We start from the raw sequence: 11,702 nt of genomic DNA on the forward strand, positions 1-11,702 counted from the left end.
ATAAGATTAACAGCCCTTTTGATCTTTATTTTATCTCCCTGAAGCTTACCAGATCCTCTATAGTCTACACCACCTCAGGGTTCAAAGTGCAATTTTTCCTGCACTAAAAGAGTATCAGCTAATCAAATCTAATATGCCTAATCATGCAGTGAAATATCTAAGTTAATGTGTCAAATGGTGTTTAATTAAACAAGAAATGTCCCAGCTGATGGAAAAAAAAAGTCAAGGAGCAGGAACTCAGACTTTCAGAGTATAGCTTCTGGCTGATTGAACAAGTGGTCATAATCTAGCCCTCTTGCAGAAAAACTGCGCCAAGAAGCTCGACGGCGTTACTGTGAAATTTGAATTAATATTGATTATGTTGCTCCAAGGACGCATAAATTGAACTTGTTATTTTCCAATTAACCACCAAACTGTCTTTGGGAGAAACGCAGCAGAGGAGACGCTTTAAACTCAGGAGGGAAAAAACTAAATGCTAATGCAAAGCAAGTGTACAGAGAACAAGGTAAAAAGCGCTACTGAAGCTGATGTGTTGTGACAGTTATTGATGTGGCATTTCATGTGTATGACAAAGGCAAACACACGTCAGTGGCTCTGCAGTGGCTTTGCTTCTTTACAACATTTAAATGTTGCAGGAAGCACATAACATTGTATAATCCATAGAGTGCTTATAAGTGCATGACATTTTCAAAACATTATTTCTTTATTAAACACCTTGATACATCCCTACTGGGATTGAAAGGTGTGAAACGGCAACCCATTAGGTTTTAGGCTTTATCACATGTTCAGTGCTTAATCCGTTTAACCTTTGAGTTTTATCATGTTATGAGGTGCATTACAAAAAAATTTAAGGTAGCATGCATTTGTATTCAGACTACCGGAGTTGATGCTTTGTAAAACCACTCAAGAAACTGAAAAAAATGCCCATTCTTCTTTTCAAAAAGAGCTCAGTCAGAGTGGGTAGATTTTCATTTTCCAAATCTAGCTTAATTTCTGACTTTTCTACCATGTTTCCTGTCTTTCATGCTTTTTGTTCTCTGATGTTCTTGAAGAAACCTCCCCAATTTTCACAGAAAAGTTATTTTTTTCACTGAGATTGGATTAATGATGTGAGTTGACCTTTGACAGCAGTTGGTTGCTCTGGGATTTATTTGGGTTATTTGAATAATGGGGGTTTCATACAGATGAGCGACATATCTTTTCAGAGTTTTGTTTGTAATAATGTTGAAAAAATGCATGATTTTTTTCTTAAAGTTTATCATCTATCACATACAATTTCAGCTAAATTGATTGCCACCAAAAACCTCAAGAGGTACAAGGTATGTTTTTCTTCACGGTACTAATTTTCAATTGAGAATGCTGGAGCAGGGTGTGCAGGTTGATTAGTTTTTTTAAAGGGATCACAGTGTTGACCATCTGAAATGTTATGAATTCCAGCATTATTAAGCCACAACAATATGGCCTGAGGATTTACTCACCACTGGTCGGTGCACATCCCAGAATGCTCTTTCCTGACTGTCGAGAATTTTCCTCTCAATTTTGTCCCTTTTTTTGTCAACCCTGGAAATGGAAAAAAAATAACAACCATCTTAATCAAAACCCCCATATTCCCTCTGATGTGCACATCTCTTAATAAGCATGATGGTATCCTCCTAACATGATTCATAACAAGAAGAGGACTCGCTTATCATGGCTCAATGCATATGTGGTTCTTTTAGTAACTTACTTTGCTTGTGCTTCTGCTTGCATAAAGATGAACTCCCATTTTCTGGCAAAAGCTCTCTGTAGCCTTGCTAAGCTCTCCTGTGGGTGAAACAGAAAACAAATGAGAAAAGAAAGGCTTTTGGGGAAACTTAGCTTTTTATATCTGCTTGATAGGCAGATAAGTTCCTATCTTTAAAATCAAAAAAGGACCCTAGAAAATGTCTAAGTCACTGATTAAGCATGAAGTAAAAGCAGTTGTGTTCATTGTTATCTTGAAAGAAAGTAAACGGAGAGAGAGTCGGTGAGATGTGCCAACACATAAATAGCGGCCACACTTGAAGAGGTGACACTAACAACAGATCTTTTACTTACCGCTTCATAGTCAGCGAGCTCCAGACGTGCTTTGTTTTGCATTGTTCTTTTGCAGAGGTAAACAGCTGGAAAAGACAGAGGGAAAGATTGGTAATAAAAAGAGAACAGAATCTCAGCTTTGCTTTAACAGCCTTAAGTGGCTCTGCGTTTATGCGTTTAATCCTCTCAACTGCACATTTAAACTGGCCTGCAAAATCGCAAAGGTCATTTAGCTGTGCACGCTGCGAGCGCGTCTGTTACTGCGAGCGCTTGTGTGTGCATCCCTGACTTTTTGATCTCTTCCTGTGCTATAATCGTCCCTTCATCTCTTTGTTAACGGACCGTAATGCGGGAGCTTCATTATGCCATTAGAGTGTTTTCATTATGGGGCATCATTCACGTGAATCAGCCTCGGCATCTGCTGCTCTCAAAGTTCCCCTGGCGCTCCCGGGATTATTCCCACAGTGAGCTTTAGCCCTTTCCCTCTTCTGCTGCAAATGACAGACCTACCAGGGTGCGGGCATTCATCAAAAAAACATTTTTGGCATTATGAAAGCTTTATCTCCACTCTGCTTGTCTGTAAAAATGAAAAGCTCCTCCCCGTATCAACATTAAAATGCTCAGCCAACTGTGAACAACAGGTGCGCGCAAACAGACACGTCTCCGCTTTTCTGTCCAGATGCATCACATTGCTGCTGTTGAGGACACTGCTACATGGAATCCAGGAGCATGGCTACAGTTTCAACTTCAGGAATATTTATAAAACCACAATCTAGGCACAAGTTAATTCAATTAGCGTTGTCTAAACACAGTGACTTACTAAAGCATTGAAGGCCATTCATTTATTCTTATTTTGTGACATGTGAAGTGCAAACGTTGGATTTTATGCCACAGAAGGTCAAGGAAAATTGTGAAGTGGAAAGAAATCGATTTGTTTTTACAAACAACACTGAAAAAAGGTGACATGCCCTGTTGAGTGAATACTTTGTGGAATCATGTAATTGCGCAGTATAAGCATACTCACAATAGTCATAAACTCACAATGGTCAAAAAAGTAGCAATACATTTAAAAAAATTACTGAAAATTGACCAGTGAAAGTCAGACAATGCTTTTGAATTATGGTTCAACGGAATCGGTTTCAGAGCGCTACCAACAGCGTGAATGTGTTATCTTGTGTCTATTTCATTGGGGTGTCTCCAACACCCCAATAAAATACTTTAAAGTCATGGTTGTTATTTGGCAAAATAAGAAAATGTTCAAGGGGGCTGAATTCTTCTGCAAGGCACTTTAATGAACAGATCATTGCAACATTTCTTTCACCATAGTCTGTGTTTTCAGGTTCCCAGCAATTTGACGGCCAAAAGTATGGAGTCTGAAAGAAAGATAAGAACATTAGGAAACAAGACACAAAGAAACCGGTACATAACAAAGGATACAGTTCTTCTAATCATTTTTATTTATCTATTTTTTTGCCATCATGATAAAGGGGCTTAGAACTACAGTGTGACATGAGTCACAGAAAACACTTTGCTGTATAATGGGTTTGGTGTTGGGTCTAAAGGACATCCGCTCTCTTCAGAAAGACAGCTCAAAGCAGACACAAACATGAATCTTGACTCTCCTCAGGGCAGCATTGTATAGACCAACCTCAGATGAGAACCGATTACACATAAAAAGCAAAGTGACGCCATCCACCAACACAAACAGTCTTAGATATTGATTTACTCAGGTCAGCTCTTTGTAGCACACTTGGGGAACCAAAAAAATAAATACAAAAATCACTACAACTGTCTGTCTTTGAAGGCATTCGGAATAATGTGCTTTTTCTTCTATATTTGTGAACCATTGACAACAATGAAGTACTGCAACTCCTGATTTACTCCTGTTTCCAGCCACAGTCTGTATATTGGTTGGAGTGGAGACTAGAGCACATCTTAAACTGTGTAAAGGTTTCTATAAATTCTTGGCTGAGATTGACATAACACCAGATTAAAACATTCTGGTCAGTGGCTCTGCATATTTATTTGCATTTTTACAATTCAGTGTCCTCTGTGGTTACCTGGAAATTATTTTAAAATGTATTTAGCTTGAAATTGTCTGCTGCTGTTTCTATGTATTTAAATCTGTTTTATGCATTTGTAAAACACTTTGTTGCACAATGTTGCATGCAAATTGCTATAAATAAACTTTGAGCAATGATTGACTCATCAGTGGATCAAAAATGAGCAAAAGCACTTAAAAGAAAATCCTGCATGCACAAAAATTTGGAAAAATAACAGGACGAATTTTGAAACAAGTACATCGCAGCTATCTCACTTTCTGACACATACACATCTAAACACACCGGTTGCATGTGTGAAGGATAAATATAGTTATAAAACTGACACTTAACTGTCAGTTTTATAACTTCAGACTTTATTGCTGCCCCGGGCAGCAATGAATTAGGTTCCAGATCCCACTTATGTAGATGTTAAAGTGAAATGCTTCTGCGCACGAATGTTGTTACCTGAAACCTGTAGAAAGTGCCGTCATCTTTGAGAGTAAGAACATGGTCTGAAATAGGGAAGAAGTAACCATGTGCAGCCATCAGTGTCCCTAAGTGAAGAGCCTCCACTAGGAGAAAACAGATGAGTGAAGAGTCAGATTACATTTTGGTCTTCCAGTGTTGCTGATCCAAGTGCTGGTACAAATAACTATATACAGTCTAATAAAAACCTTATAATCCACAAACTATTGTTTTGGTCTACACTTTTTCTGCTTTAAAGCACATAGAAAATTAATAGTGCATAAAGCCCAGTCATAGAGATGTTGTCTATTTAATAATTCTCCTTTGGTAGGAATTATGCAATAAATTGGATTATGTGTTCAGATGTTTGTCAGACAAAAGGTATCTTTTGAAAATAGACTTTAATCAAGTATTAAACATACTTTTTATTAAGCTCCTATTTTTGTATAATTATTCTTTTATTGGTCTATGGTGATAAACTACTCGTCATGTTTCTTTAGCTGTAAGCTGAAAATCATCACAATTAACTCAAAATACCTTTCAAAAACAACAATCTGCATGTAAATAATCCATGTCACATTTAATTGGGACCTTATATAATAGAACCAAGATAAATTGACCCATAAGTAAGCTAGACGGATACAGGGAGTAGCGTTGTATTGAACTACTTTATTAAGACACGTGTGAATTAAATCAACTATCATGAATTGCTTTCAGAGGGTGAGGTTGGTTAATGCAGCCCACCATCTTTCCAAGATGCATATCCATCCTGGACTAAATAATGACTCTGAGCACCAGTCCTTGAATCAGGAAGCGCTGCTTTGACAGTGCTTTGACAGATGGATAGGCAGACCTCCATTCCAACAACACAGCGCAGCCGGGGGTCTGGCTGATTAGCCCACCTTCAGCGGGAGAGGCGGAACTCATCAGTCACATCACCTGGTGTTGTGCCTGGTTGGAGTGAAAACCCGCTTCCCTCCCCCCCGGGCGCTGCGCAGCACATGGTTTACTGTTCCTGATTTAAAACCATCAGATAATGAAAACATCTCATCATCCTCCACTGGGTGTCTCAATATCTACCACCAGGTATTTCCTGCAGTTGTAAATCTACAAGACCTTCGTGTTTCTTTCAACGTGTTGACACATTTTGTTCGTTAGCAGCCAGCACAAGAAACACGTCATTTGCATGAGGTTCCTTAAAGCAGAGCTTCAGTCTCTGTTTCTAACAAAACTGGAAGATGGAGTTGAAATGTCTCTTATAGTCTAAGAATACACTAACAGAGACTTGCTGCAGAAAACAAGTACATCGCAGCTATCTCACTCTCTGACACATACACATCTAAACACACCGGTTGCATGTGTGAAGGATAAATATAGACCAGCTTTTCCCTTAGCATTGAGGAGACTGTTGCAGCTTTAAGAGGTCAGGATGTCTGCGTGTGTGTGTGTGCGTGTATGTGCGCAAGCACATTTGTGACAAGGCTCAATTTATTAATAAATAATGACTCATACTTTATTTAAATCTGTTTACTTATAACACAACCTCTTCCTCTTCAGCTTCAGTGTTATTTCTAAGAGCAATTCCTTATATGAACCATTGGCTCTGATTTCTTCATATCATTTAGATTTATAAAACCTGAAGAAGGAGCTAAGGATCTGACAAAGCTTGTCAGGTCTTCTGAAAATACTAGATAAAAAATATATATTTTTTTTATCCATACAGCTATCTAGAGTCTACACTGACATTCACAATATTGCCAGCTTTTTGTATCTTACTTTAAAAAAAAGCCATTTTTTTCCAAGACTTATTTTTTGTGTACTGCAGCATCAACAATTTTCCATATATATAGTTTTGTCATTATAGTTACCATTATTAGACATTAAAATAGTAGAACAAAAAAATGTTGTATTAATGAAGACCTTAACAACAGTGTTATGTATTTTCCTGATTTGTACAAAGGAAAAATGACTTGGCCATTATCTGTCATTATCTTAAAAGCTGAATTCAGTTGTGCTTTGAATATTTACGTGAGCACGAAATATTAAAAACTGTTCTGATCATCTCAGATTAAATGTACACATCACATGCAATGATGACAAAAAACAATAAAAAGGAAAAAGCATATATTTATTTTTTATTTACGTTCACAGAGAAATGTTTAGCTGTAAGTCTGGCCTTACTTTTCTATCCACCTATTGTCTATATCAGTGGTGTCAAACTCATTTTCATTTTGGGCCGTATCGAAAATCTGAATGTTCTCAAAGGGGCGGTTGTTCTAGAATATATTGATAAAAACCATTAAATTGTTAAAATATTAATAAATAAATGTTTCAGCATCCAATAAGTGTTTTTTAAAGTGAAATTATGTTGAATATCCTTTCACACTGATCAGCCGAACTTTGTGATTGTTTTTATGTTTTTTTGCAATCAAAATCATAGATTTTGTAGTGATAATATAGGAATATTTGTCAGAAATTTTTACGATATTTGCGCTAATATATGATGTTAAATGTGATTTTTTTATTAATTGCTGTATCAGTCACATATATAACGACATCAAGTGAGGTTAAATTAATGTTTTTGGCCAGTTTTGAGAAAAAATGTCAGTAAAATCAGAATAAATGTGGGGATCTGTTGATTTTGTGTGAATTTTGCATATTTGTGGAAAAACTGGAGGGACTTATTGATGTAATCTGGAGTCTGGAGGACCTAATAAAAAGCTACGGCGGGCCAGATTTGGCCCCCGGGCCTTGAGTTTGACAAGTGGTCTATATCCTCTCAGGATTACAGGCAGGCTGGTGGCCATCTCCAGCAGTTACTGGGTGAGAGGAGGGGTGGACTCTAGATAGGTCACTAGTTCAACACAGGGCAACACAGAGACACACAGGACAAACAGCCATGCATGCACACACTCTAAGACATGGTAACATATTAACCTTACAGTCATGTTTTTGGACTTAGAGGCATGGCAACAATGCTACAATCAATGTCACCAACCAGCCTTTTCCTCCTTCCTTATATCTACTGCATGCTCGATGTCAGCTTGTACACATAACCCTTCTAATCACCCATTTAGCATTTTTGTAGCAGTTAAAACATCTTTTATATAAACACGATTTAAAAATGTGATTATTGACAATGAACCTTTTAAACATGCAGCCTGTCAGCTTCAATGTGTGAAGGGGGGCAATCTCAGCAGAGAGGGAAATGTTATCTACAGGAGAGAGTTTTGACTTAGATGGGGAAAAGATTTTAAAAAATTAAAAAAAAGCTTGACACAGAAGATAAAGATCATGATGGAGAAATAAATGTATCCTCTCCAGGCTAAGCCCTGTGTCCTCCCCTGAGATCATTTCCCTGCTACAACTACCATTGTGGATTAAATGCTCTTTCATATGCAAAACTCAGACCCTACCTGGTGCACACTCGACAGTTTAGCACACTGTTGGATTATTATTAGTTTCCTTTTATTTGTTGGTGTCTGCTGAGTTCCCCTCAGGTGTTTATCGAGATTTGCTTATTCATGTAAGGTCTGTAACTGCTTCTATTCGAGAAATATGTTTTACCAAGCATTTAAATAACAATAAAACCACTATGTACATTGTTGAATTATTATGTCCTACAAAGCAAATGTCAGTGATGTATAAAACTATTTTAACCTTAAATTTAATCCATATACTCCACTGCAGTTTTATCAAATTTTTAAAGTTATTATGTAACAGATTTGCATCATGTGGACAGGGCAACCGTGGCTCTTTGGATAGAGTAGTTGTCTTGTGGTCGGAAGGTTGTAGGTTTGATTCCAGCTTCCTCCTGCCTCATGTCAATGTGCCTCTGGGCAAGGAACTTAATCCCAAATTGCCCACCGATCGGTGTAGTATAAATGTGTGAGTGTTTGTGAGTGCGAATGGGTGAATGTGACTCTAGTGTAAAGTGTTTTGAGTGGTCAAAATGATTGGAAAAGTGCTATATAAGTCCAGTCCATTATCATATCAGTACTTGTACTTTTAGCTTCAACTAGCTGGTCTATTATGAAAATAGTGATTTAGGGAAAGGGCTTGAAAATAAGTTCATTTTCTACATTCTCACATCTGTGTCGTTTTTCTTTCCTGTGGGATGAACATAATTTGAGCTATCCCAGCAGGGTTCATCATTAGGCATGCAGTGGAATATAAACAGAGCCATGCTTTCAGTACGTTATTAACCTGTAAGCTGCACCTGAACTCTATTTACATACATTATATTGGCATTTTGGTGCGTTTGCGTAATGGAGAGCCACCTGTCATCTTTTAAGGATCTATCCTATCATTGCCATACAGATGATATTAAGCAATACATTTATTCCAAATGAATTTCAGAACTGCATGTAAATTAAATAAAAAGCTGGATGCCTGACAGATTTCTTTAACTAAATTAATACAACTGAAATAATTATCTTCTCATTTAAGAAAAAAAATCTCAATGTTTGCTTGGAAAATACAGAAATAGACATATTTATTTATCAAGAGATTTTTTTCTCACTCAGCATAATAAGGTCAAATTGACATCAATGTTTTCAATGTGTTAACCTACAGCAGGGTTAAATAGGTATTGAACGTGTCCACATTTTCCTCAGTTAAGATGGTAGGGCCACTGACATGATATTCACACCAGATGTCACAATTAATCCACACATACAGAGAAAAATTTATCGGCAAAAAATTTTTATTTGAACACAGAAATTTATAAATTAGTGACCCATCTCTCACAACGCCATACACTTCAACAAGGTCTGAGACATGCCAAAAGCATCATAGATCCTAAAGCTTTACTCCTCTCTGACTGAAGCACACAGTTCCACTAAAAGCCTTAGAAGAGTTTAGAAAACTCAATGACTGTAGAGCAAAAAAAAATTTATTTAATTTTTTCTGGCATCTCTCTCAAGGAACTGGAGAAAGTGTCTAATAATGGTTGTGAATGAGCTCTGTTGGCCTTGAAATATTGCCCTTTGCAGTTATTCAAATGTGAAGTTTTTAGCTTTAACTCAGGTCCTTGTCCATCATGATATAAGCTCCTATATTAACTATAGGAAAAATAGGTAAAATATAGTTAGAATTAGATCATCCACTATGTAACTGAACATATTAGATTGAAATAAATAAAAATAAGCCACATTAAAATGGGTCTGAATAAACTGAGATTTCCAAATGAGAGGATAATGAGTTAAACGGGGTGGTGTGAGTGTATTATCTGAGGGATTCATTTAGCAAAAAAGAAAACTCATGATCTCCACTCAGCTCAAGCTCATTTGACTTCACTTAATAAACTTCGTGTGGCTGCTGCTGTTGTGCTGTGCTGAGCCCAATTAATTGCATCTTTTTTAGTTGTTTGTCATCTCCTGCAGGAGTTGGCCTCAGCGAAAGTCACAGAGACTTAAAAAGAACATAGCGTTTGCCCCTGCGGGGTTACTGACAGCATGTTTTGTGTCCGTTCTGCGGAAAGCGCTCAGATCTGAAAGAAACAGTCTGTGGGGACAAGAAGTGTTGCTCGCTGACATGTTCTCAGACAGGTCACTGTCACGGGACGTTTTAGTCTGCACTGATAAAGAACCAATCTTTTGGAAGACATTTTCATGTGTATAGCTAAACATTAAATTTACAATGAATGTAAATTTGCTCAGTGCAATTATTGGTGATGGAAGACAGAATGATACAACAAAGCTTGGAATCTACAATACAACATCACCACGTTTTGACAACTGACATACTTGCACATACTGTGTATAAAGTGGAAAACATGTTGACACATCTGAAACGACCAATATGAAAGCCTGACTGCACCTTTTCACATTTGGTATTCTTACTATGCACTCATTCATTCACATAAAGTCTTCAGTGCTGCTATTCCAGTTTGCCTTTCTTTCCATCTTCAGTTCAAGTGAGTGTTTTGTTTTATGTTTGTTATTTTACTGCATGTAACACAAAATGTTGAAATAGTGATCTGAGTCTTACAGATTGTCACACAAACAAAACAAATAAGACAAATAAGAATATTAAAAATAAAAACAAGAGTAGGAATTGTGACTGTTCAGAAGTTTAATGTCAGAAAGACAGCTGAAAGAAAAATGTAACACTGGACTGCTACATTTGCGTTAGTGTGTTCTTCATGGAGTATGACGTAATATTAGCCACCATTAAATATTTGCATGGCTTCGTTTACACTAGAATCTTATTTTTGAACACTGATTAGGGAAAAGTTCCATGTTTAGCCACCTAGACAGCTTGACTGCCAAACCACTACATGGCTGACAGCTGGCTGAAAGAACATTACTACACTTTTAAGTGACTTGCATGAAGTACAAGTGTAGCAGTTTCTGGTCGTAAATGGTATGAATAGTTATAATTGGAATCTAAAATCACACCACTTCTCACTCTGTTTAAGACTAGCGGCAACAAAATACGAACAGCATGCTGGTTAATCAACCAACTGCAGGCTGGCGACCCAAACATCCCAGCAGCCTGTTTTTTACCAGGGTTACTTCATGAAGAACAGAAGGGCAAACAGGGATATTTTTACAGTAGCAGGTTTATTATTAGAGCTACATTTAGTTTGTAGGGACTAGAAGTAGTTTGTCAGATTTGAGATCTTAGTACTTTAACTAGAACATTTCTGAAGAAATTTAAATGGGGCCTGCCAAAGTGTGCCAGTCTGATGCTACAAATTAGCATCAATGCTAAAGTAAGCTGCAATGTACTCAATAGCATGTGGAGAGTCACAAACATGTTGAGTAACATAGACTTACTCCATTCTGTATGTTAAAATTAGTGTACAAGTTAAAATGAGCCAAATTACTAACATTAGCCTAATTGCTGTCACTAGCATGTTGTTTTACATTTTCTTCCTCCATTCAGTATACTAAGTGTGACTAATAAATATGAAAAAAATAGATAAAAACTATTTTTTAAGGAAAAGGCTAATGCTAATGGGGAGCAGTGAAATGCTAATGTTTGTGCAGTGTATTAACCGAAAAAAGAAATGTAACTTCTATCATGAATATAGATTAGTCAAAAACCCTATAAATTACAATAAAATACTGCTACTTCCGCTAGTCACCAGAAGTAAGACCCATAATCGTTTCCCCAGTAAGCCTCTCATGAAGG

General features: G+C 37.1%; 1 protein-coding gene across 2 annotated transcripts in view; it reads right to left on the minus strand.

The window, feature by feature from the left end:
* The window catches only part of rgs7a (regulator of G protein signaling 7a), a 63,752-nt gene that overhangs the window by 7,973 nt on the left and 44,077 nt on the right, over positions 1-11,702 (minus strand). For both annotated transcript variants that reach the window (XM_008429249.2, XM_008429250.2), the window contains exons 5-9: positions 4,563-4,669; positions 3,377-3,428; positions 2,077-2,141; positions 1,727-1,803; positions 1,479-1,560 (exon numbers count right to left, since the gene is read on the minus strand). In XM_008429249.2, the coding sequence (XP_008427471.1) occupies positions 1,479-1,560; positions 1,727-1,803; positions 2,077-2,141; positions 3,377-3,428; positions 4,563-4,669 (383 nt within the window). The remainder of the gene's footprint in view (positions 1-1,478; positions 1,561-1,726; positions 1,804-2,076; positions 2,142-3,376; positions 3,429-4,562; positions 4,670-11,702) is intronic.

The sequence above is a fragment of the Poecilia reticulata genome, linkage group LG15 (genome assembly GCF_000633615.1).
Source record: "Poecilia reticulata strain Guanapo linkage group LG15, Guppy_female_1.0+MT, whole genome shotgun sequence".
Lineage (NCBI taxonomy): Eukaryota > Metazoa > Chordata > Actinopteri > Cyprinodontiformes > Poeciliidae > Poecilia > Poecilia reticulata.